A 26,859-nucleotide genomic window follows, 5' to 3' on the forward strand; every position below is an offset into this window, starting at 1 on the left:
CCAGACACAATAGGAGAGAGTATATAATGAGAGCCTTGTTGTACAATTCACCCCTGGAAGGATTGGGCAAGGCTCAAGGGCTAGAATTTTCTCAGCCTGGTCTGTGCTTGTTAACAGGAGAGACTGCTTCCACAGGGATGGATACTCTTAAATATAAATGCGCAAGCACATTTGCTGATGCTATCGAGGCAGTGTTAGGTGGGTCGGAAAACTGCTAGCTTGGGGGGGATACAAGGACTAATAGATTAACAGTAGCCACTGGCAGAGGTGAAAGTTATTCTGGAACTGCTTCTATAGTAATGAGCAGCAATCTTAGAAACCAAGGTGCACAGGATTTCAAGGACTGCTGGGAGTCATTGCGGAACAAGTAAATACATGGCTTTGTTAGGGTAACTAAGCATAAGAACAGGTGCATGTATACATGCATGTACAACAATGCTAGGAGTTTGGTAAATAAATTTGATGAATTTAAGGTGTTGGTCAAAACATCAAAGGCAGATATTGTTGGAATATCAGAGGCTTGGAGTCACACAGATAAAAGGAATGCAGAACTACAATTTGGGGAGTACAATGTGTACTCCCCAGGATAGGAATTACTTAAGAAACCCAAAAAATCCAAGGAAGTACAGCCAGTCGACATGGCTGGACAGTACGGTATGACATAAGCACCGGGAAAGCAAAATTGAGAGTAGGAGTGTGTTATAGGCCAAATGACTCTGATGAGTATAATAAACAACTGCACAGAGAAATACAGTAGGCCAGTAAATCAGAGTGCCTTATAATGGGGACATTTAATTTCCCACATATTGACTGGAATTTTTGGGTTGGTCACTCACACACTAGCGAGACTTTTGTGGATTTATTGGATGATTGTTTTCTAAAGCAGCATGTTCGGGAGACAACTAGAGGGAGTAATACTCTTGATCTGATTATCAGTAGTGATTCTTCATGCATTAAGAATCTGCAGATAAATAAAGGAACCGCTAGGGGGCAGTGATCACAGTGTGCTGAAGTGGGATTTACTCAAAGAGGTAACTACCATCATGGTTAAAGGGAAGGGTTTTGGCTTTCACAAAGGTGACTACGGTGGTCTCAGACAGTATTTAAATTCTATACGGTGGGAACAACCGATGATGTTACCAACAGCAAATTCAAAATGGAAAGCATTTAAAGAATTAATCTTGGAAACTACTAGGCTTATTATACCTACTAAGAAATGTTAGTAGTAGTGACATGTGATGCAAGAAAGCAAGTGTATGAGTTTATACAGCATCATCCAAAAAAAAAAAAAAAATTTACAAAACATCCCTCTAAATGTTTGTCTAGTTCCTCCTTAAATTTATTTAACCTATCAACTTCCACAATGACAGATGGAAGTTTGTTCCAGCAATTAACCACCCACTGGCTAAAGGCAAATTTCGACACATCTATTCTACATCTGTCTTTCCTTAATTTGATTTTATGATTTTATTTGATTACGAACCTCTTAGGTTCATAATCTGGACGAGTGGAAAAATCCCATTAGAATTCAGCGTGCTCAACCCATTCAAGGCGTTATGATCAGATCACCTCGCAGGTACCTAGTCTTCAGCCGCTGCAATTTGCAGAACTTAAGCCTCTCTTGGTAAGAGGATCCCTTCATTCCCCTCATCTACTTTGTTGCCCTTCTCTGTACATGCTCAAGCAAATTTACATTCTTCCTAAAATGAGGCCTCTAGACCTGTACGCAGTACTCAAGGCGTGGCCTGACCATTGCCTTATACAGAGGGACAATCACCTCATTATCCTTGCTAGAAAAATTCCTGTATATCATTGACAAGACACCATGAGCTACTCTTGCAGTCTGTCTGCATTGTTCAGAAAACTTCATATCTAACTGCACAATTACTCCCAGGTCTTTTTCATTTTCTACCACCTTAAGTGTAGCACAGTCTACCACAGAGTTGGTACATTTCTCTGGAGTTACTTCTACCCATATGCAGTACTTTGCATTTGTCAAGGTTAAACTTCAGTTGCCACTTCTCAGCCCATCTGCCCAAATTTTCTATATCTTGTTGCAGCAGCACACTGCAATTACTGTCATTAACAACCCTCACCAATCTTTGTATCATCTGCAAACTTTGACACTAAGCCTAATATACCTTCATCAATATCATTGATAAATATATAAAACAACAGTGGACCCAACCCCGAACCCTGTGGGACTCCACTAATAACATTTGTTCATGAAGAGCAGGACCCATTCAATACCACCGTCTTGTCTTCTCCCACTCAACCATCCTTTTATCCAAGGTAGCAATTCCCCTTTACCCTTAAGAATTTACCCTTAATACCAATCTGCTCCAATTTGTACAGTAGTCTTCCCTGTGCAACAGTGTCAAAAGCTTTCCTGAAATCCAAGTATATGATATCAAAATTATTTTTTGCACAGTTCCTTTGTTCAAGGTTTAGGCTTAAATAGTTTCAGACTCTTTTAGTTCTTTTTTCTGGAGCATCAGTGAGACTTTACAAAGAATCAGACTGCAGCTTTTTTTTTTCCATCAAGAAGACAACCAAACCGACTTTTCTTATCACACCTCTCTGATGGTGGCCTCTAATGACCTGATAAGTTGCAAGATAATTTCACTCTGCCACCTGCCAGTAAGCGAACACAAACATTGCAGTACAGCAGCTAAAAGATGGATTTTTATTTGATAGCACACAACTGATTCTCTAGTGTGCTTCGTTGGGTGACTTTTTCTGAAGAGGGATAAAAACAATCATTTATTATGACCCACAGGGATGTCAGATGAACTAATGAGACATGTGGCAGAGATTAAAAATGCATGGGATACATATAAATTAACAGGTGACGCAAAAGGCTACGATAGATATAATCTGGTCTGTAACCAAATCACAAAGGAGGTTAGGCAGGTCAAGGCAAATTACCAGAAATCCTTGGCAAAGGATGAAAAGAAAAACAGCAAAGAGTTCTTTACCTATGTAAACTCTAGGAGGAAGAGGATGAATCAGATTGATCCACTGGATATTGATGGTTCAACTGTTGATGATCCTGCTCAGGTGGCTAACAAACTAAATGAGTATTTTGCATCTGCATTCACACGAGGGGTTATTCAAGGAGGGGACTGCCAGAGATGAATTTAACTCAGGCAGTGAGCTAGATGATATTCTAATAATTGAGAGGAAAGTGGAGGAGAAATTATTGAAAATAAACATAAAAAAGGCACCTGGGGTGGATGGGATCTATCCAGTTATATTAAAGGAGGCAGCAAAGACAGTAAGCAAACACTTAGCCATAATTATGAGAGCTTCCTTGGACTCAGGGGAGGTACCCATGGACTGGAGACGTGCAAATGTGACTCCAATTCATAAAGGAGGATCAAAGGACGACACAAGTAATTACAGACCTGTTAGTTTAACTTCTGTTCCAGGGAAATTAATGGAGGAACTGGTTAAAGAAGCACTGCAGGATCATCTAGACAGACTTCAGTTATAGCTCGGACACCGCATGGTTTTGTTAAGGGGAAGTCTGTCTGACCGATTTGATTGGATACTACGATGTGGTCGCAAAGGAACTGGATGCAGAGAATAACTTTGATATCATATATTTGGATCTTAGAAAGGCTTTTGATACTGTTGCACATGGAAGACTGCTGCACAAATTGGAGCAGTGTGGCACTGGAGGAAAATCGCTGCTATGAATAAAGGGATGGTTGAGTAGGAGAAGACAGAGTGGTAATCAGTGGACACTGCTCTTCTTGAACTGTTATTAGTGGAGTCCCTCAGGGTTCAGTGTTGGGTCCATTATTGTTTTCTGTCATCATCATCAATAAATGATATTGATGATGGTATATCAAGCTTAATGTCCAAGTTTACAGATGATACGAAGGTTGGCAGGGTTGTTAAGGACACTAATGACAGTATGCTACTGCAACAGGATCTAGAAAAGTTGAGCAGATGGGCTGAGAGATGGCAAATGAAATTTAACATTAGCAAATGTAAAGTACTACATATGGGAAGCAGTAACCCCAGATAAACCTATCAACTGTGTGGTACTATACTGACAGTGGCAGAGAACAAAAAGGACCTGGGGTTAATTGTGCAGGCAGATATGAAGTTTTCTGAGTAGTGCAGACAGTCTGCAAGAGTAGCTCATGGTGTCTTGTCAATGATATACAGGAATTTTTCGAGCAGGACTAAGGAGATGATTATCTCCTTGTATAAGGCAATGGTGTGGCTACACCTTGAGTACTGTATACAGGTCTGGAGGCCTCATTTTAAGAAGGATGTAGAGCTGTTGGAATGAGTACAGAGAAGAGCAACAAAATTAGTGAATGGAACAAAGGATTGCCCTTATGTAGAAAGGCTTAAGTTTTGAAAATTACAGTGTATGGAGACTAGGCACCTGCGAGATGATCTGATTGACGTGTATAAAACCTTGAATGGTTTGAGCATGTTCAATGCTGATGGGATCCTTCCTCTTGCTCAGAATAATCGCCTGAGAGGACATAATTCAAATCGAGGAAAGACAGTTGTAAGATAGATGTCAGAATTTTGCCGTTAGCCAGCGGGTGGTTGATTGTTGGAACAAACTTCCATTTGTTGTTGTAGAAATTGATAGTTTAAATAGTCAAGGCAGAACTAGACAAACATCTGGAGCGAGTGGATGGGTGAAATGAGAAGGGGAGGTTTGGTTTTTTTTGGCTGATACTACATGATGGAAGAAAGCATTTGCTTTCTTCCATCATGTGCCTTTACTGATGCTAATGATGCCCCTACAAGTTTTCTCTGGTAAGAATTTTTGACCCAGTCTGCCTCTGGTTTGAACTTTCATTTTCTTTGAAAAATCTTTGAAGAGTACATCATTTTCAAGAATGTGGAATCAGCAGGGCCCTTGAAGGCACTGCTAGTTTCCTGTTAGTGTAAATTTGTGGTTTGGTGCTTCACCCATTTTCACTCCTCATGCATGAATGCTTTAAAGGATTTGTAAATTGAGATGTCCAGTGGCTGTAGTTTGCTAAAGTCTGCTGAAATTAGTGCTCTGAGATTAATTCAGTAACTATTCTCTTTGTTGCCTCTGTCATTTGCAATCTAAGTGGTCATATGTTAAAGGAGCTGGCTGTTTTCAGAAGTCTACCTGGACATTGTGACGACACTTCTCCAGACAGAGATGGAAAAGTGTGATCAAATAAAAAGATTAAAACCTGCACAAAAATACCTTCAGAACACAGACAAAAACATGCATACCATACTTTCAGGACCTGAAAACAATGAAAAATGTTCATATAAGCTTATGTCTGAAACTGCTTTGTTTCTCAGTTACAATCTATTTTGTTCCAACAATTATTCACTTTTTGCCTTTATAGGAAATTTATTTAAAATATCTTTCACCTTTACAGGAAATTTCTTTCACCTTTAAAGGAAATATTTAAATTGACTGCCTTGTGCTCAAATATACACTCAAACACATCATCAGCACCCCATTTTCTTTCGCTTTTCTCATACTGTTAATTTTTATGTCCTTTAAGTAGGGCTTTAGTTGTGTCATCACTGTTTCTTTGACAGCCTCACTGGATTTGTGGGCTGAGTCAGACATTGCTTTTAGTATGACAATGTTTGTTTCTTTATTTCTGGATGTTTGCTTTATCTTGTTAACCTCTTTCAGCTGTGTAAGCCACTGTTTTATTTGCCCTTGCTACTTGGGCTAACTTAATGTGTTGATCTCTTTATAATTATTTTTTTCTTCTGTCACAGTTTCCACTTTGGTTTTTAAAACTCTGTTTTCTAGGCTCAACATTATGACTCTGCTCCAAGACTGTCCAGCAGTTGACTATCTGTAGTTTTGTTGAAGACGTTATTCTATTTGTTTGCTTGTGGAGAAAGTCTTCTAGGTATAGTTTTAACTCTTTAATTTGTTTGATTGTGTCTTGAATCTGGTTAATGGTTTCAAACCTTATTTCCTCTAGTAACAAATGGGCCTGGTGTACTGGGGTCCATGGTTGAAATAACATACACGTATAAGTTATAAATCCAGTTTAATGTAAAAAAAGGTCCTTAGACATTACATCAAATGCATGCAGTTACCCTGCAGGAACCTACGTTCACTTGTCTCCAGTGTGAAGACCCCTGTCACACCTGTCTTACACAGCAATGTAGTATATCGCATCACCTGTAGAGACTGTGACAGTTGCTACATAGGAGGAACATCAAGGCGTCTCCAAGATCGCCTTACGGAACATGACAGAGCAATCCGGCTTGCCGAAACTGACCAGTCCGCAGTCGCGGAACATTTTTGGGCCACCAACCACGATCTTGATCCCAAACATGACTTTGAAGTAGTAGACCACTCACGACACTTTCGCCACCGCCTATGGCTAGAGTCACTTAACATATTAAACAATCCAAAGGTAATAAACCGCCACAAAGGCATACGTCTACACCCCATCCTATAGACAACCGTTTTAATGCTAGATGATCAGTGGCACATGATTAACGTGCCTCACTCAGCTCATTGCACTTATCCGTTGTATTTGAATTTCAGTTGATGAAGAGACACGCCAGTCTCGAAAGCTACTGCCTGCTAGTATATATTTGTATTTTTTACATAAAACTGGATTTATAACTTATATGTGTATGTTATTTCTTATTTCCTCTTCTGTTTTGTTCTGTGTATTTTCATTGCTATCTTTTTCTTTGTACTCATTTTCTGTTTGATTTCTCCCTTTTTTTTTCTGCCCTTTTTATACCAAGGGACATGTTTCAGTGTCTTCGTTATTTATTTGCTCATTATTGTTGGGGGGTTCTTTCCCTTAAAACTCTGATATCTGAGTCTAGGATATCCTCTATATTTAAGTCAGGATTGTCCCTGGTTTCTGTATTTTTTCGTCCATATTGAGTCCTTTTCAGTCGTTCTGTCCATATTATATTGTTTCTTCCAATGGAGAAATAATTTGATGTGTCTGTTCAAAATTAGACCTGTTATAACCCAAGTAATGGTATTTCCGGTTTTGGCGGGAAAATCGCCTTGAACAAAGGAAACTATCTTAAAAACTAAAAATATCTTAAATCTATTACTAGATCTAAGTTCCTCATTAAAGATAACCTTGATATAACTTGTTTTCTGTCTAATATATTAAGAATTTTTGGCTCTTGAGATAGTAAGATCGTTACCGCTAGCGCTACAGCGATCGCACCATGCAGAAATACGCTCAAAAACCCAAAAATATATATGAACTATCAAGAACAAAACTCTTACCTCAAATAAATTACTTCTCTTCTCTATGGTTACCTTAAGAATCAAAGGATCCATGTTAAGTGCTTGAGGAAAATACACAATCCGACTGAGTCATCCTACGATCACCGCCCACCGTCTACATCAAGTGGAGCATCATGCAAATGCGACTGTTAATCCCATTGCCTTGTACAACGGGATAATCACCTCCCTCTCCCTGCTAGCAAAATTCCTATATATCATTGACAGGACTCCATGACCTGCCCTGCCAGCCCATCTGCACTGCTCAGCAAACTTCATATTTGACTGCACAATTACCCTCAGGTATTTTGTACTTTCCACTTCCCTGAGTGCAGTACCACACAGTTGGTACATTTCTCTTCAGTTATTGCTACCCATATGCAGTACTTTGCATTTGTCAATGTTAAACTTCAGTTGCCACTTCTCAGCAAATTTGCAACTTTTCTAAATCCAGTTGGAGTAGCATACTATCTTTACTGTCGTTAACAACCCTGCCAACCTTTGTATTATCTTCAAACTTGGACATTAATCCTGATATACCTTCATCAATATCATTTATGAATACACAAAACAATAATGGGCCCAGCACCAAAGCCTGAGGAACTCCACTAATAACATTTGTCCATGAAGAGCAGTGTCCACTGATTACCACTCTCTGTCGTCTCCCACTCAACCATCCCTTTATTAGCAACTTACCCTTAACGCCATACCTCTCTAATTTGTACAGCAATCTTCCATGTGCAACAGTATCAAAAGCTTTCCTGAAATCCAAGTATATCATATCAAAATTATTTTTGACATTCAATTCCTTTGTGACCACATCATAATATCCAATCAAAGTGGTCAAACAAGATAACAAACCCATGCTGTGTCTTAACTATTACTGCAGTCTTGTCTAGATGATCCCGCAATGCTTCTTTAACCAGTGATCCATTATTTTCCCCGGAACACAAGTTAAACTAACAGATCTGTAGTTACTTGTGTGACCTTTTGAACCCCCCTTTGTGAATTGGTGATACATTTGCACACCTCCAGTCCATGGAGACCTCCCCTGAGTCCAAGGAAGCGCTCATAATTATGGCTAAGGGTTTGCTTACTTCCTTTCCTGCCTCCTTTAATATAACTGGATAGATCCCATCAACCCCAGGTGCCTTCCTTATGTTTAACTTCAACAATTTCTCCTGAACTTTGCTCTCAGTTATTACAAAATCACTTAGCTCCCTGTTAGAGTTTGATAAACTTCTGGCATTCCCCTCATTGAATAACTCCTCGTGTGTGAATGTAGATGCAAAATACTCATTCAGTTTATCTGAATGATCATCTACCTGAGCATGATCATCAATAGTCAACCCATCTATGTTAAATACTCACAACTGTCAGGGTTGAAGTGACCCGACAAAACTAACAGAGAGTTAATGAGCCAGTCAAGTTCTGCAGGAATTCTTAAAAGCTATTCCTCAAAGAATAAAGATAAAACATGAAGAAATTATGATGGATGTTGGTTTGGATTTAAAAAAAGGTTATGCTAGAAGAAAACGATTTCTAGCTTAGGTATGTGAAAGAAAAAAGGCATGGAAATGCAGTCAGATATCTATGTTTTTTTCAATGACTATGTTAAGCCATTTGATAGAATGCAACACAAAAAAATAATAATAATACTGATTAAACTTGGTTTGGATGGAAAGAACAGAATACCCATAAATTAAGAATCTATATGAGGCTCAAAAACATGGACCCAACATGTAACCATAAACTATAGGCCACAAGATTATTGAACTGCAATTCCTGTGCTCTTTCCATTCTCTTAACATTCATTTTTCAAAAGTGTTCTAAAAATTGTCAGAATTGTTTATTCTACTTTACAAACACTGTCTGGCTTATGAGATTTTCATGTGTATGTGTCTGTCTGTGTCCCTATACTAATAACATTTCTGATTACAGTCCATTTGGAACTAACCATTTGATATAAGCATCACCTGTTTATAATTAATTTGTTTACATCTGATTCAAACCAAATTTACAACACTTTGGTGGTGGTTGGGGATGGGGGGGAAATGAGTGAACTCTGACAGTGTTACTTTTATTTCAATCCACCATCTTGAAACAAAATTTTTTGAAACTCTTGTATTACAGTACAATTAAAACAAAATTTATAGTATAAAATTGCCTAGCTGCACGAAAGTCATCTACATAATCATCTTCTGAACTAGTATTAGCTGATAAATTAGAATACCTGTTGACCAAAACCTGATTCACTAAGAGAAATTTCAATTTCTGATAGCTTTCGTTATGAAAATCAATGCTACAAAAAACAAATCAGCTGCTCTCAGAAATAAGCTAAAACACATTTTTTGTTATATTTAACTATAAAACAAAAACAAAAAAAAAAGTTTACTTTACTTTTATCATTATTTTGTTATATAACAAAATAAAAATTACAAAAGTAAGCAATTCAACGTTAATTAAAGGAATCTTGACCTATGTATTTACACAAAGAAATATGCATGTTTATATTACTGAAGTCATGAAAGTACAGCCATACAGTATAAAGTAGCCAAATTATGATTATAAGAAAAAAGAAATCATTTTATGGACAATTGCACATTGCTACAATAGTTTAGTGAACATCTGCTTTCACAACAAAACCAAAATATTAGAATGTTATTGTGCAAATACAACATATAGGCAAATCAATTTTCAGTTGTGCCTGCCCATACCATATACAGGCAAATCAGACAAATGGCTAACAACCATACCACACAAAGTGTCACGCCATTTGACTCTTAGAGCCATGCCTCTCTGTGATGGTACTAGGAGTCAGTATTGTTCTTGTACACTTGTATGGATGCATTCTCACACCTTTATGATTTAGCATTTATTCAAGTTATTATGAAAAACCCCTTGAATAAATGTAAGAGGACTGAATCAATGCACATAAGTAGCACAACTAGTTTACTCAATGCTACTACAGACTGAGGCTATTCACGTTTTACAGCTCTTAGAGTTTGAGGCCTTTCATCTCATTAAAATTACTTTTAATATTAAGATCAGAGATCAATTTTTGTAAATTCTCTTTAGTACTTGCCAATATGAATGTATCAATACATAAGGTTATTAAACATCAAAGTGCAGTTTGTACAATACTGAGGCAACATATGGCAAGGTGCCTCCATTATATGAGATCAATACACTCAATTTCAAACTTAGTTTAATTTATGCTACATACAAATTATGTCTGTATTTTACTTCTGCAATAAAATTTTAATGTGATCTTAATCAGTTGATCTTAATGACACATGGGGCTTGAAATTAATACAGATAAAATAAAAATTGTGCATTTCAAAGACAACAGCACCCAGTATAAATACAGTACAGTATTCTCCCCATTTGTGTACATGCAATTTACAAACTTTCAATTAATTAAATTAAACAAGCACAAATCTCAATAAACTTGACGGAGGAAATATTTCTTAAACATATGGTAAAACTACTTTTCTATGCAGCAGTTACCAAGTATATAACTACTGTGTAGAGAACATTTTGAGAGGGGGGGGGGAGAGAGAGAGAGAGAGAGAGAGAGAGGTGAAGGAGAAGGGAGGATACAAAAGGTTATCCTAAGTGGACACAAATTTGCAAATTTTGAGACTGACTGAGCCCATACAAAAAGTGCACATCCCATTGGTAACTTTGGCCACTAGCATAGTAGCTGCCTAAAACAACTGCAATGAAACTATAAACTCCTCTAGCCACCTTGGAACTGTATCTGAGTATTAAAGAAAAAGAAGAAAAGAGAGAATATAAAAGGAAAGATGAAACTTACCATTGTTGTGGGTATTGTTTTCAAGTGTGTATCCAATGGAAGCACGCGAAACTTTACTGAAAGAAAAATATATACAAACTCATTCAAAAAAAAAATTATGTTTATAATAATTTTTTGATTAATTCTCAATTAACATTTTAGTTTTGCTACGCAAGTCAATTTTCCTATTACAAGGTGCTGTTGATTTAATTGTGTTACATTAGTTTATTCTTTAACTATCCTGATAATATAGAAAAAAGTGTCCTCTCTAATTGCTTCTCATTATTTACTATCTTGCATATATATAATACAGAGTAGCATAAGAAATACTGACACCTTTATATCACCAATTAAAACTTAAATATTATTTGAATTTCATTTAAAGTTAACAGTAGACTGCAGCAATTGTTGGATTATTCACTAGAGTAGTGATTTTCAACCGGGCTGCCGCAGCAACATTCCAGGTGTGTCACGTAATTTGGGCTCAAGTTACTTAAACTTTTTTTTTTATTTATATATTTATTTCATTATAAAAATGTGTACAGTATCTTTTTAATTTTGTGGTGATCTATAATTGATGTTTATTTAGTACCTCTATATAAAGAATACAATTATTTCATATATATATATATATATATATATATATATATATATATATATCATTTGTATTATGAATTGTAATTTTGTTTATAGTTATATTATTATAATAACTATCAAAGAACATATTTTTTTAATATTATATATATATATATATATATATATATATATACACACACACAAAGAGAATTGGATCTAACAGGCAGAAAATTGAGTAGGGTGTCACAAAATAAAATACTTAGGGGTGCTGTTATTAAAAAAAGGTCGAAAACCACTGCACTAGAGAGTAGCAATAAGGCATGGTACTTTATGTGCTCATGAATCCCTCCTATGAGTAAGCAAAATGGCAAAAGTTATGCCCCACAGCTGAACAGAAGACTAAATTTGCACTTTTCTGAAACACAGGGTGTAACTTCAGTGCAGAGAAAATTTTGTGCTTTCTTAATGAAACTCATTATCATCCACAAGGAACAGAATGCTTTATTTATCCCAGCAGTTTTAAGAAGAAGGTCATGTAAAGGAAGAAAAATGCCCTTAGAGAGCCAGTGTTAATTCTCCAGAAAATATTGAAGCCCTCTAAGTTGCATTGTAGCATAGTCCAGAAATATCATCAAGAAAAAAAGCAACTCACAAACCTGAATATCTTGGTATTCTGTGCAATAAATGCTTCAATTGTGTTTTAAAATGTTCTTGTAGAAAATTATTTTATAGTGCTGCATAAGATTTCTGAAAGTGAAAGGAGAGAAGACTTCAATTTGCCACTTTCAGATAAAGCTTATTTTCATTTCAAGCATAGTTTGGGATGAACCAGTGGCGCATTATCCTATAGGCAAAAAAGACATCTGCCTAGGACCCCCCGATCAGATCTGTTTCAAAAACTTGTTGCTGTTTTTGACTAATATTTTTAAGTGATAATTATCATAAACTGAATTTTCTATCTGCCAAGGTCAATGAACTTTACTTGAAGATTAATTTGAAAATTACATTTTTTTTCAAAAATGGTTTTACCGATTTTGATGACATTTTATATTTAGTTCTCATGCCATATAATTTGTTTGTTTTGTTGACACAATAAAATGAAACTGAAGATGCTCTTTATTAGTTTTTTCTTTAGATGGGGTCCCCAATTCCATTTTGCCTTGGGTCCCATGAAGGTATAACATGCCACTGGGAGGAACAGATCATTTCTAATAGCTTGTATCGTTTGGGACAACAGAACATTTCTGGCAGCTGCACAAGAAAAGTAGCTGTTGTTGTTATTTGATTTTTAGGAGCATTAGCAACTAAGACCATATTGCTCCAGGGATATGCAGTGGTCATTCCCTGACCTTTCCGCATATTCTGTATTTGGTGGTCACGGGCTCGAACCCTGGTTTAATCAAGAAGTGTGTGCTACGCACTGCTGCTCCTGCCCATCTGGCTATGGAGGCGCCTAAAAAAAGAAGCCACAGAGTATGTAACTCTGTGGCTACAGGGTGCAAGAATGTTTGCTGATGCTATCGAGGCAGTGTTAGGTGGGTCGGAAAACTGCTAGATTGGGGGGATACAAGGACTAATAGATTAACAGTAGAAACTGGCAGAGGTGAAAGCGATTCTTGCACTGCTTCTATTGGAATGAGCCACAGCCTGGAAAATAAGATGTAGGATATTTCAGAGACTGCTGGGAATCATTGGGGTACAAGTAAACACATGGGTTGGGTTAGGGTAGCTAAGAATACAAACAGGTGCATGTATACCTGCGTGTACACCAATGCTAGGAGTTTGGTAAATAAATTTGATGAATTTGAGGTATTGCTCAAAACATCAAAGGCAGATATTGTTAGGATATCAGAGACATTAGCATTTTTTTAGCATTAGTAGAGGCATTTGATGCAAGAAAGCAAGCTTATGCAGCATCAGCCCAAAAAAAAAAAAAAAAAACCCACTTCCACTTCACCCCTCTGTTCGTTCAAAATACCTGTCCAGCTGAGCCTTAAACTTATTTAGGCTATCAACCTCCACCACAAGGGATGGAAGTCTGTTCCACCAACCAACCACCCGCTAGCTAAAGGCAAATTTCCGCACGTCTATCCTACATCTGTCTTTCCTCAATTTGAATTTATGCCCTCTCAGGTGATTTTTCTGAGCTAGAGGAAGAATCCCATCAGCATTGAGCATGCTTAAACCATTCAAGGCTTTATACACCTCTATCAGATCACCTCGCTGGTGCCTAGTCTCCAGACACTGTAATTTGCAAACCTTAAGCCTTTCTTCGTAAGAGCACCCCTTTGTTCCATTCACTAATCTTGTTGCCCTTCTCTGTACCCGTTCCAGCAGCTCTACATCCTTCTTGAAATGAGGCCTCCAGACCTGTATACAGTACTCTAGGAGTGGCCTGACCATTGCCTTATACAATGGAATAATCACCTCCTTATCCCTGCTGGAAAAATTCCTGTATATCATTGACAATACTCCATGAGCTACTCTTGCAGCCCATCTGCACTGCTCAGAGAATTTCATATCTGCCTGCACAACCACCCCCAAGTCCCTTTCATTCTCTACCACTGTCAGTGTAGTACCACAGAGTTGATACGTTGCTCTGGGGTTGCTGTTTCCCATGTGTAGTACTTTACATTTGTCAATGTTAAACTTCATTTGCCACCTATCAGCCCATCTGCTCAACCTTTCCAGATCCTGTTGCAGCAGCATAGTGTCAGTAGTGTCCTTGACAACCCTGCCAACCTTTGTATCATCTGCAAACTTGGACATTAAGCTTGGTATACCATCATCAATATCATTTATAAATACAGAAAACAATAATGGACCCAACACTGAGCCCTGAGGGACTCCGCTAATAACATTAGTCCATGATGAGCAGTGTCCATTGATTACCACTCTCTGTCTTCTCCCCCTCAACCACCCCTTTATCCATAGCAGCAATTTGCCTCCAATGTCACACTGCTCCAATCTGTGTAGCAGTCTTCCATGTGCAACAGTATCAAAAGCCTTTCTAAGATCCAAGTATATAATATCAAAGTTATTCTCTGTATCCAGTTCTTTTGTGACTGCATCATAGTATGCAATCAAGTTGGTCAGGCAAGACTTCCCCTTAACAAAACCATGCTGTGTCTGAGCTATAACTGAAGTCTTGTCTAAATGATCCTGCAGTGCTTCTTTAACCAGTGCCTCCATTAATTTTCCTGGAACAGAAGTTAAGCTCACAGGTCTATAATTACTTGTGTCAGCCTTTGATCCTCCTTTGTGAATTGGGGTCACATTTGCACATTTCCAGTCTATGGGTACCTCCCCTGAGTCCAAGGAAGCTCTCATAATTATGGCTAAGGGTTTGCTTACTTCCTTTGCTGCCTCCTTTAATATAACTGGATAGATCCCATCCACCCCGGGTGCCTTTCTTGTGTTTATCTTCAACAGTTTCTCCTCCACTTTACTCCCAGTTATTTCAAGATTCTGTAGCTTACTGATAGAGTTGAATACACCTCTGGCATTCCCCTTGCTGAATAACTCCTCATGTGTGAATGTCGATGCAAAATATTCATTTAGTTTGTTAGCTACCTGAGCAGGATCATCAACAGTTGACCCATCAATATCAAGTGGACCAATCTGATTCATCCCCTTCCTTCTAGAGTTTACATAAGTAAAGAATTCTTTGCTGTTTTTCTTTGCATCCCTTGCCAAGGATTTCTCGTAATCTGCCTTCGCCTGCGTAACCTCCTTTGTAACTTGGTTGCATATCAATTTGTATCTATCATAGGCTTCTGTGTCATGTGTTAATTTGTAAGTATCCCATGCATTTTTCTTCTCTGCCATATGCCTCATTAGTTCATCTGACATCCATTTTGGCCTAAACCTTGAACAATATTTCTTAGTTGGTATGTAAAGCCTAGTAGCTTCCAAGATAAGTTCTTTGAATGCTTCCCATTTTGAATTTGCTGTTAGTAACATCATTAGTTGGTCCCACTGTATAGAATTTAAATACTGTCTCAGTCCATCGTAGTCGCCTTTACGGAAGCAATAACCCTTCCCTTTACCCCTAATGGTAGTTACCTCTTTGAGTAAATCCCACTTCAGCACACTGTGATCACTGCCACCTAGTGGTTCATTTATCTGCAGATTCTTAATGCATGAAGAATCACTGCTGATAATCAAATCAAGAGTATTACTCCCTCTAGTTGCCTCCCGAACATGCTGATGTAGAAAACAATCATCCAATAAATCCACAAAAGCCCTGCTAGTGTGTGAGTAACCAGCCCCCAAATTCCAGTCAATATCTGGGAAACTAAAATCTCCCACTATAAGACTCTCTGATTTACTGGCCCACTCTATTTCCCTGTACAGTTCCTTATTATACTCATCAGAGTCATTAGGCCTATAGCACACTCCTACTCTCAATTTTGATCTCCCAATGCTTATGTCACACCAAACTGACTCAACACTGCACTGTCCGGCGATGTCGACTGGCTTCACTTCCTTGGTTTTTATGTGTTTCTTAACTAATAGCATAACCCCTCCCCCCTTCCTATCCTGTCTATCCTTTCTGTAGACGTTGTACTCCCCAAATTGCAGTTCTGCATCCCTTATATCTGTGTGACACCACGTCTCTGATATCCCAACAATATCTGCCTTTGATGTTTTGAGCAATACCTCAAATTCATCAAATTTATTTACTAAACTCCTAGCATTGGTGTACACGCAAGTATACCTGCACCTGTTTCTATTCTTAGCTACCCTAATACAACCCATGTGTTTACTTGTACCGCAATGGCTCCCAGCAGTCTTTGAAATACCATGCATCTTGTTTTTCAGGCTTCTGCTCATTCTAATAGAAGCAGTGCAAGAATCTCTTTCACCTCTGCCAGTGGCTACTGTCAATCTATTGGTCTTTGTCTCCCCCCAAGCTAGCAGTTTTCCGACCCACCTAACGCTGCCTCGATAGCATCAGCAAATATTCTTGCACCCTTTCTATTTAAGTGTATCCCATCCCTGTAGAAGCAACTCTCCTGTTAACAAGTACAGTCCAGGCTGAAAAATATATAAGACATTATAAGACTATCTGATTTACTGGCCCACTCTATTTCCCTGTACAATATCTTGTTATACTAATCAGAGTCATTAGGCCTATAGCACACTCCTACTCTCAATTTTGATTTCCCTATGCTTATGTCACATTGTTGTTGTGACATAAACATTATTGAGGATAAGACGTGGTGTCACACAGACATAAGGAATGCGGAACTGGAATTTGGGGAATACAATGTGTATAGAAAGGATAGACAGGACAGGAGGGGAGGAGGGGTTATGCTATTAGTTAAGAAACACATAAAGTCCAAGGAAGTGAAGCCAGTCGACATTGATGGACAGGGCAGTGTCGAGTCAGTTTGGTGTGACGTAAGCATAGGGAAATCAAAATTGAGAGTAGGAGTGTGCTATAGGCCTAATGACTCTGATGAGTATAACAAGATATTGTACAGGGAAATAGAGTGGGCCAGTAAATCAGAGAGTCTTATAATGGGGGATTTTAATTTCCCAGATATTGACTGGAATTTGTGGACTGGTCACTCGCACACTAGCAAGGCTTTTGTGGATTTATTGGATGATTGCTTTCAACATCAGCATGTTCGTGAGGCAACAAGAGGGAGCAATACTCTTGATCTGATTATCAGTAGTGATTCTTCATGCATTAAGAATCTGCAGATAAATGAACCACTAGGTGGCAGTGATCACAATGTGTTGAAGTGGGATTTACTCAAGGAGGTAACTACCATCAGAGGTAAAGGGAAGGGTTTTTGTTTTCGTAAAGGCGACTATGATGATCTGAGACAGTATTTAAATTCTATACAGTGGGACCAACTGATGATGTTACCAACAGCAAACTCAAAATGGGAAGCATTCAGGGAACTAATCTTGGAGGCTACCAGGCTTTACATACCAACTAAGAAATATTGTTCAAGGTTTAGGCCTAAATGGTTGTCAGATGAACTAATGAGACATGTGGAAGCGAAGAAAAATGCATGGGATACATACAAATTAATGGGTGACATGGAAGCCTATGATAGATATAAGTTGGTCTGTAACCAAGTCACAAAGGAGATTAGGCAGGCAAAGGTAGACTACGAAAAATCCTTGGTAAAGGATGCAAAGAAAAACAGAAAAGAGTTCTTTACCTATTTAAACTCAAGAAGGAAAGGGATGAATCAGATTGGTCCACTGGATATTGATGGTTCAACAGTTGAGGATCCTGCTCAGGTGGCTAACAATCTAAACGAGTATTTTGCATCTACATTCACGCATGAGGAGTTATTCAGGAAGGAGAATGATGTAGGTAAAGTAAACATTGGCAGTGAGCTGGATGATTTTGTAATAACTGAGAGGAAAGTGGAGGAGAGATTGTTGAGGATAAACATAAAAAAGGCACCTGGGGTGGATGGGATCTATCCAGTTATATTAAAGGAGGCAGCAAAGGAAGTAAGCAAACCCCTAGCAATAATTATGAGAGCTTCTTTGGACTCAGGGGAAGTACCCATGGACTGGAGATGGCATAAACCTTGAACAATATTTCTTAGTTGGTATGAAAAGCCTAGTAGCTTCCAAGATTAATTCCTTGAATGCTCGGCCGACCAGGCTAGCCGAGTGGGTAAAGTACCTGCCCAGCAACCCAAAGGTCGCGTGTTCGATTCCCGCCTCGGGCTTGGATCAAAGTACTGCAAAAACCTTGGGAGGTGCAATATGGCCACAGAAGCCGATGTGCCAACAACTACCAAATCAAATCAAAACCTTGAATGCTTCCCATTTATAATTTGCTGTTGGTAACATCATCAGTTGGTCCCATTGTATAGAATTTAAAAAATCTCTAAGAACACTGTAGTTTCTTAGATCACTAAGAACCTTTATGAAAGCAAAAACCGTTCCCTTTACCTCTGATAGTAGTTACATCTTTGAGTAAATCCCACATCAGGTACACTGTGATCACTGCCACCTAGTGGTTCCTTTATCTGCATATTTAATGCATGAATAATCACTTCTGATAATCCAATCAAGAGTATTACTCTCTCTGGTTGCCTCTCGAACATGCTGCTGTAGAAAACAATCATCCAATAAATCTACAATCTTGCTAGTGTGTGAGTGACTAACCCACAAGTTCCAGTCTATATCTGGGAAGTTAAAATCCTTCATTATAAGACAATCTGATTTACTGGGTCACATTATTTCTCTGTACAGTTGTTTGTTGTATTCATCAGACATTAGGCCTATAACACACTCCTACTCTCAACTTTGCTTTCCCAGTGCTTATGTCACACTAAACTGATTAAACACTGCACTGCCCACCTATGTCAACTGGATGCACTTCCTTAGATTTTATGTGTTTCTTAATTAACAGCATCACCCCTCCTCCCTTTCTACTCTGTCTATCCTTTCTGTACATACTTCCAAATTCCAGTTCTGCATTTCTTATCTCTGTATGACATCACATCACTGATATCCCAAAAATATCCACCTTTGATGTCTTCATCAGCACCTCAAATTCATCAAATTTATTTACTATACTCCTAGCATTGGTGTACATGGAAGTATACATGCATCTATTCTTACTCTTAAACATTAAAGTATAAATAAATTTTACTCTTAAACATTTAATCATCAAAGTTTTAATTATATCATATGAAATGACCCATTCATTTCAAGGGATTTTGCTGCTGATAAAAACATAAAAAAATAAAAAATAAAATACAGAATAATAATAATGGTAATAATATAAAAAAATAACAGGCCAGAAAAAATAAAACATGCTTGATTTCCTCAAATTATTATTTATAAATCTCAAATGCTACATCCATATAATATTAAATGTTCATATTCAATTGTACTCACCAGTCTGCCCTGGTTTGTACAGTGATTTATCTGTTTGAATAAAAGTAATAACAGATTGATGACGAAGCCTCACTTCCTTCACAGAATTAATCTGGTAGCCATCAGCAAGATTGAAAATTCCTTTTATATGTAATCTTGCAGATGCATCAGTCACTGATGGTATCACCATTTCCACCCACGTACTGTGGCCTGTTAGACACAAACAAATGAAGAAAGAAAGAAAATTTAAATAAATCCAATCATTCACTTTAATACATACCTGTCAACTTTTATAAATCAGAATCCAGTAAGCTTTTAATACAAATCCACCTTTCATTCAGCTCTAAAAGAGTTTTAATATACACTGCTGGTGAAATTGCCTCACCTAAAAGAAGTGCCCGCTTTGAGTACAAAATACGTAGAGAGTTAGATATCAATTTAGACAAGAAATGATGGCTAAGGTAAATAATGCCTGCACAAGACGCATGCAAAAGTTCGATGAAATTTGCCGGTAAAAGTTCTTTGCCATAACGGCATTTGTATTGTTGCTCGCTTGGTAAACAGACGGTGGGCGTTATCAGTCTGGAGTAGAAGTTGAATCCCACGGGAGCTTGAAACCCTCCCAAAGTGGGGGGGAACCTGACCTTTTTTCTTTAGAATCACTAATTGAATCATGAACAGAGTCATATTGGAAGTTCTGGCATCGTAAAAAATATTCGTAATGTAGTTTCACTGGTAAACTTTTTCGACGTTTGCTGTGCTTCTCCTGTGGGCTTCCTTTGCCTTTTTTTTTTTCTTAATAAACAATTTATCCACTAGTCCACCAGTGATTTTAAAGAAAAAAGGTCAGGTTACCCCCTCCACTTCGGGAAGGTTTCAATCTCTCATGGGATTCAATTTCTACTCCTGACCAATATTTCAATATAATATTGTAAAATCAATAACAACCAGAAGCTGTTGTAACTGGTAGCATTTTATACCATGGGTATGCAACCGGGGGGGTTACAACTCCCTTTGGAACCACAGAAGTTTGAGGGGTCACATGGGAAGGGTTATATCATGTGACACTGTAGGAATTACAAGGTCACACGATATGACACAAGTACTATGTATTATGAGAACTAATATCATGCTAAATGATAAAAGTTTAAGGAATTATGCCAGTTAAGCAATTTCTTTCCAAAATTCCTTAACTAGCAACCCTCCCTCGCAACCATGTTATAGTTCCTACAATGACACACAATATGATACAATAAATAAAATACGGTTGAACAATCAGGATAAGTCTTCTGATCTTAACCACTGCCTGCAATGGCTATTATTATACTTGGTACTAAAACTTGTTAGTCTGTTTCATGGACATGACATCCTTGGTTAAATGTGTAGACAATGAAGTGTGTGAGTACGAGAGAGAGCGTTTTTCTATTCTTTATACTGTACCATCTTCATTGCATTGTATAAATATAATAAATACTATTCAAAACCTAGAAATGACATATTTTTCATATTGTTCCCAGGGCAAAAAGATGGGGGGGTCACATGTCATTGTCATTTACAATTTAGGGGTTGTGCACACCTGTCCTATACCATGATTCTGGGTGTTGGTCCTCTGTGCTACTTCTTGATGCAAGATAGATTACCTCTGTCCTGTGTATATGTGTCTCCAGATGCATATATGGCCATCAGTGGATCCCAAACGAAAACATGATTCATCACTAAAGATGACACATTGCTATTCTTGTCCCCAAGCAGCTCTCTTCTTGTACCACTGCAGACAGTGACAATGATGGAATGGTTGGAGAGACAGAAAAGGCAATGGACTGTAAGAATAAATCCCACCTTCTTCCACAGGGATGTCATCACACCATTGAAAATCTGGCTGATTATTCCAGATCTGTTTCCTGTTGCTAAAAGGCCATCATTCCTTTGATGCTACAAAAATCCTGGTGATGTGCCAGAGTACCTCCCTATATCCACTGCTGACAGAGAGCTCCAGTTGTTTGGGCATCACAACCTGCACAAATAGTGATTTGTCACATTGACTATCAAGCTTCTGACAAATCAATGATCTGACCCCTTTCAAAGTCCACTGGCTTATACATAATGTCAGCTTACACATGTTAAAGGCACTGCATACTCTTGTGGATCGTCATTTGTCTGCCTGCTAACTTTTACATATATTTTTAAAGCACCATCAGATTCTTATATCAGGGTGATGACAGACATGTTACTAGATGGTCTACTGTGACAATCAGCTGATATACTAATCATTTACTTCCATATATGTCAAGGTTATGCATGAAAATTTTCAGCTAAATCATCTATTCTTTCTAGGTGGGTCAATTTAAATGGTGAGCAGTGTAAATATATGTAATTTTTACTTTTGTTTGAATATTTCTTGCATTCCAGAATCTTTTTGATATTAGAGCTTAAAAATAAAAAATAAATAAATAAAAATATGTACAACATATAAAATGCCAAAATTATCAGTTAATGTTAATTACAAAAACAAATATAAAAATTAAAAGAACTCCAGCACAAAACATATGCAAAATAAGAAATTCTTCTTGATGTGGAACCTTTTAAAGTACAGGCAACCCCCACATAACACAGTACTTCTACAATATGAGTATGGTCTTGGCAAACCCAGGGTCCTGAGTTGGATATCATCATTCTTCTCTTTCTTGGTGATTCCTTCCTACTTCTCTCTCTCAGGTAACTCAGGAACTGTTTTTTTTTTTTTTTTTTGGCTGGTGCAGCATAAACCTCAGGCTTCCTTGCACCATACAGCTAATAATAATAATAATAAAAATAATAATAGGTTTTGCTCTAACACGACTAAATAAATTGTGGCAATCCTCACACAACATGGTACTTAGATAACACAGTTAGAGAATTGTGGCAAACTTTGCATAATGTGGTATTTTTGAGCTTTGTGCGAGGAAAATCCTGCTATTATGTTGGATGCAATTTTTCAACATTTCCATTCTTTTTTGTGAATCCCTGCTGTTGACTCGCTAGTCAGTATGCAAAAAAAAAAAAAAAAATTTTTGGGAAATCCCTGTATTTTATTTTGTTGGGAAATCCCCCTATTAGATGGTGTGCTATTGAACTTGTGCTGGTTTGAGACCATAAAAAATTGTGACTTCAAAGCGTACAGTTCATGACTTATTTGGTTTTTATTTGATCATTTATAAATTTTTCCGGGTATGTAACACTAAACTTTGTTCTTAAGAACCAAATTGGAATAATTTATCTGTTGTGAATTAAATTCCAGCCCTAAAGTATGCCTCTAGGAAAGTAAAAAAGCACTGCTTAAAAGAAACTTTATTTCTCCAGAATCAAAGATACAAATTTTAGATAGTCTTAAAAAAGGGAAAAGGTATCATACATTGCAAAAAATTTAAATTTAAATGAAGCAACAATCAGGAGCATAAAGAAAAATTAACAGGAAAATTAGAACTGCTGTTGCTGCAAGATCTTTCATTTCCACGAATATGACAGCTCGTCCCTGAGCGCTAATAATTGAGAAAATGGAAAAAGCACTCAATATTTGGATTGACGATAGCAGTAAAAAAATGGATCCCATTAGACAGCAATGTAATTAAACAAAAAGGCACTAAAAATTTATAACCATTTAAAATAAAATGGAGAATCTTCTGTTAACCCAGAGTTTGTTGCCAGTAAAGGTTGGTTTGAGCAATTTAAAAACCATTTCTCATTACATAACATAAGAATTCAAGAGAAAAGTGCATCGGCTGATAATGAAGCTGCCAAGACATATGCAGAGGTATTTCAAAAAAATTATTGAAGAGCACAGATACACATCACATCAAGTTTTCAATGCCGATAAGACAAGTCTTTGGTGGAAAAAAATGCCCAACAGAACATTTATTTAAAAAAAAAGAGAAAACTGCACCAGCTTTTAAGACATCAAAAGATCGTGTAATGTTACTTATGTGCAGTAATGCATCAGGAGATTACATAATAAAACCTATGCTACAGATCCTCTAATCCTTGTGCACTGAAAGGTGTAAATAAAAATGGGTTACCGGCATATTGGAAAGCAAATAAAAAAGCTTCGGTAACTGCCGATTTATTTAAAGAATTGTTTCTAAATTGTTTTGTGCCAGCTGTGGAAAATTATTTAAAGCAGAAAAATCTAAATTTCAAAATTTTATTACTATTGGATAATGTGCCATGCCATCCAAAGATTTAAGTCAGCCAAATGTTGAAGTAATGTTCCTACCACCTAATACAACTTCTTTAATTCAGCCATTACATCAAGGCATTATATCTACCTTTAAAACTCGTTCAATCAGAAAAATGTTACAATGGATTTTGGAAAAAAATTGATTCTGAATCTATTGAAGTGATGGAGGCACAGAAACATTTTTCAATTGTGAACTATGTCGGAATCATAGCTTTATCGCTCAAAGAAGTAAAACCGTTAACATTAAATGCATGTTGGAAAAATGTATGGCCAGAGTCAGTTCATTCAGGAAATATGGTTGAATTGGCGCAATTGCAGAACTTCATAAGTCGGTAGGAGGGGAAGGTTTGATGATACGACTTCTGAAGACATTCAAGAATTACTGGTAGAAAAAAAAAGAGACTGGTGAAACGGATTTGGTGGAAATGGTATGGGAGGTAAACCAAATCAATTCAGAGGATGATAGTGCAAATGAAAATTCTGAAGTTCCAAATTTACACTAAAAAGCATACAGGAAAGCATAAACTTAGCCAAGTAATTAGAATGTTATTTTTCGAATGCAGATCCTTCGACTGAAAGGAGCACAAAGTTCAAAAGGAAGATTCAAAAATGCTTAGCTCCATACCATGAAATTTACAAAGATCTATCATGCAAAAGCAAACAAACCCAGATTACTGATTTTTTAAAGAGAGCAGAAGATACACAAAATCTAGATGCAGAAGAAAGTGCAGAAGGTGATGATATTCTGCAACAGAGAAAACATTCTTATTTGATTGAGCTTAACAGCAATGAAGAAGAATAAATTAAATGAACATATTTTATCTGACATATATGTATTACAGTTTGTAAGACATTTGCTCGGTTATTACTACAGTAGACTTTCAGAATAACAGCACCTTCGGGGATTCAAGGTACCATTATTTTGATTTTTCCGTTATCTAGAACATTTTATTTTTAACATATTTAATGCAGAAATGATGAGGCTAAATAACAAATAGACAGATTAAGAATGCAATTTTATTAACTGCACATAAAAAAAAAACATTAAAATGTTGACGATCCAATGTTATACTCTGCCACGAACACACTCCCTCCTACTTACATCTTGTTCTATTTTCTTTATTATATTAAGTTAGTATGTGCGGGTAGCACAGTGATAGCATCACCGTCCTACAAACACACCAGGTGGAAAAGGCCTGGGTGTGAACCCCATAGTGAGAAGTTTTATTTAAAATAAATGTAAAACAGCAGCATAATCCATGATATCAGTACAGAATTCACTTTTAAAATAGTGAACGTAAACAAATACAGTAATCGTGTGACTTGTCATTTTATTTTTTTGGCAGTGCAAGACATCTGGGCTGTATGTAAACATCCGATCTCAATGTGCTGTTAGCTCGAATGCTCTGTTATTTGGGGTCAACATTTTAATGTTTTTTTTTATGTGCAGTTAATAAAATTGCATTCCTAATCTCTCTATTTGTTATTTAGCCTCATTATTTTGACAGTCTACTTTATTTTTAATAAAAATTAAGTTTCTGATAGTTATTAAAAAAATGGTGTACTTTTGTTAGCTTTTGGAACATAACCCGCCCTTTTTGTACTGGTTCTTAGTCCCATATAACAGTTTCGCACTACACGAGATTTTATAGGAACCTAACTACCGTGTTATACGGGAGTTGCCTGTAGTAAGCAAATGACACATTACAAATTCCTCAATTTTCAGAAAATCTTTACTTTTAAGTCTCTTCTTTTCCCAGTAATGACCCAAATTTTGGCGATTTAAAATTCTAATGGGCATAATATTTTATTTCATATAGGTAATCCAAATTCTGTTATATTCCTCTGAAAAGACTGTAAACACACAGTCAGATTCCTGTGTTACTATCTTTTTTCTCGAAAAAATGAGCACCTTACCACATAGTTAAACAATGTAAAAATAAAATAAACTTCAAAACTACAAAATGAATAACTGCTTTGATGTGCTTACAATACTGGACTATACAAAATTTAGCATTTATAAGTTACCTGCAATGATAATTAAACAACTCAGTAAAAATTTATAAAAATGTTAAGCAATAGCTGTATGTTACAGCCTGCTTTTTCAGGCCTTCTTGTGGCTTAAAGTTAATAAGAACTGAACAGCTTTGTTATTTGACTTTCTTCAGAGATAGTTGCATAAATTGTGTCTGCTCCACACAACTATAAGCAAAAAATGGCTATTCTACTGTATGTAACACAAAGGGGTGTTGTGGAAACCAGCCTGATTTGTGACAATTTGAACAACATGTTGCTGATTCACACAAATATTCTTCGGCTGCTTCTCTTTTGAAACGGACTCAATCCCACAGATCCACCCCAGGGTCCAGAGCTGAATATCATCATTCTTCTCTTTCTTGGCAATTCCCTTCTGCTTCTCTCTGTCAGGGTAATTCAATTTTTTTTTTTTTGGCTGGTGCAGCATAAGCCTCAGGCTTCCTTGCACCATATGGCTAATAATAATAATAATAATGAGAATGAGGAATAAATCACATCAGTATTCAAACTGCTGTTTCTGTTACCCTGAAGACTGGGAAAGACTCACCATGTTACCCCAGCTCATTTTATTCAGGAACAAAAAGTTATCCTCCTACATTCTTCATTCTAGCCTACAGCCAAACACAATGTGGTATCTTCAGATAATGAGCCTTCTACAGGAAACTGGGAGAAGGTGAGAAATCAGGAAATGGACCACCCGAGAAAAAGATGATCGAGGAGTTCTGGGGAAATATCTGGAACAGTGAAGTAAGACATAACAGCCGAGCCCCCTGGATAGAAGTAGAACGGAAGAAACCCAAGGCCATACAAGAGATGAGAGAGTGGGAGATTCGAGAAGGAGAAGTAAAACAGTCGACCAGGAATACCCACAACTGGCAAACCCAAGGAATTTATAACATCCACAAATACTGGTACAAGAAGCTCACCTGCACACACAAGCACCTAGCAGAGCAGTTCACTCGAATGATAAGGCACCCGGAGACAATCCCGAAATTTCTCACTGAAGGAGTCACATATCTCAAGCCTAAAGACAAAGATACAAGAAACTCGACGAAATACAGTTAATTGCCAATCATTTGCCTCCCAATGATGTACAAGATCCTGACCAGCTGCATA

The 26,859-nt window shown here is 37.2% G+C and overlaps 1 protein-coding gene across 1 annotated transcript in view; it reads right to left on the minus strand.

The window, feature by feature from the left end:
- The window catches only part of LOC150083280 (murinoglobulin-1-like), an 892,685-nt gene that overhangs the window by 795,451 nt on the left and 70,375 nt on the right, over nucleotides 1-26,859 (minus strand). The window contains exons 3-4 of the mRNA XM_090378459.1: nucleotides 19,515-19,703; nucleotides 11,073-11,128 (exon numbers count right to left, since the gene is read on the minus strand). Coding sequence (XP_090234585.1) covers nucleotides 11,073-11,128; nucleotides 19,515-19,703 — 245 coding nt within the window. The remainder of the gene's footprint in view (nucleotides 1-11,072; nucleotides 11,129-19,514; nucleotides 19,704-26,859) is intronic.

The sequence above is a fragment of the Mastigoproctus giganteus genome, chromosome 7, assembly GCF_048544385.1.
Source record: "Mastigoproctus giganteus isolate SK-2022 chromosome 7, ASM4854438v1, whole genome shotgun sequence".
Taxonomy (NCBI): domain Eukaryota; kingdom Metazoa; phylum Arthropoda; class Arachnida; order Uropygi; family Thelyphonidae; genus Mastigoproctus; species Mastigoproctus giganteus.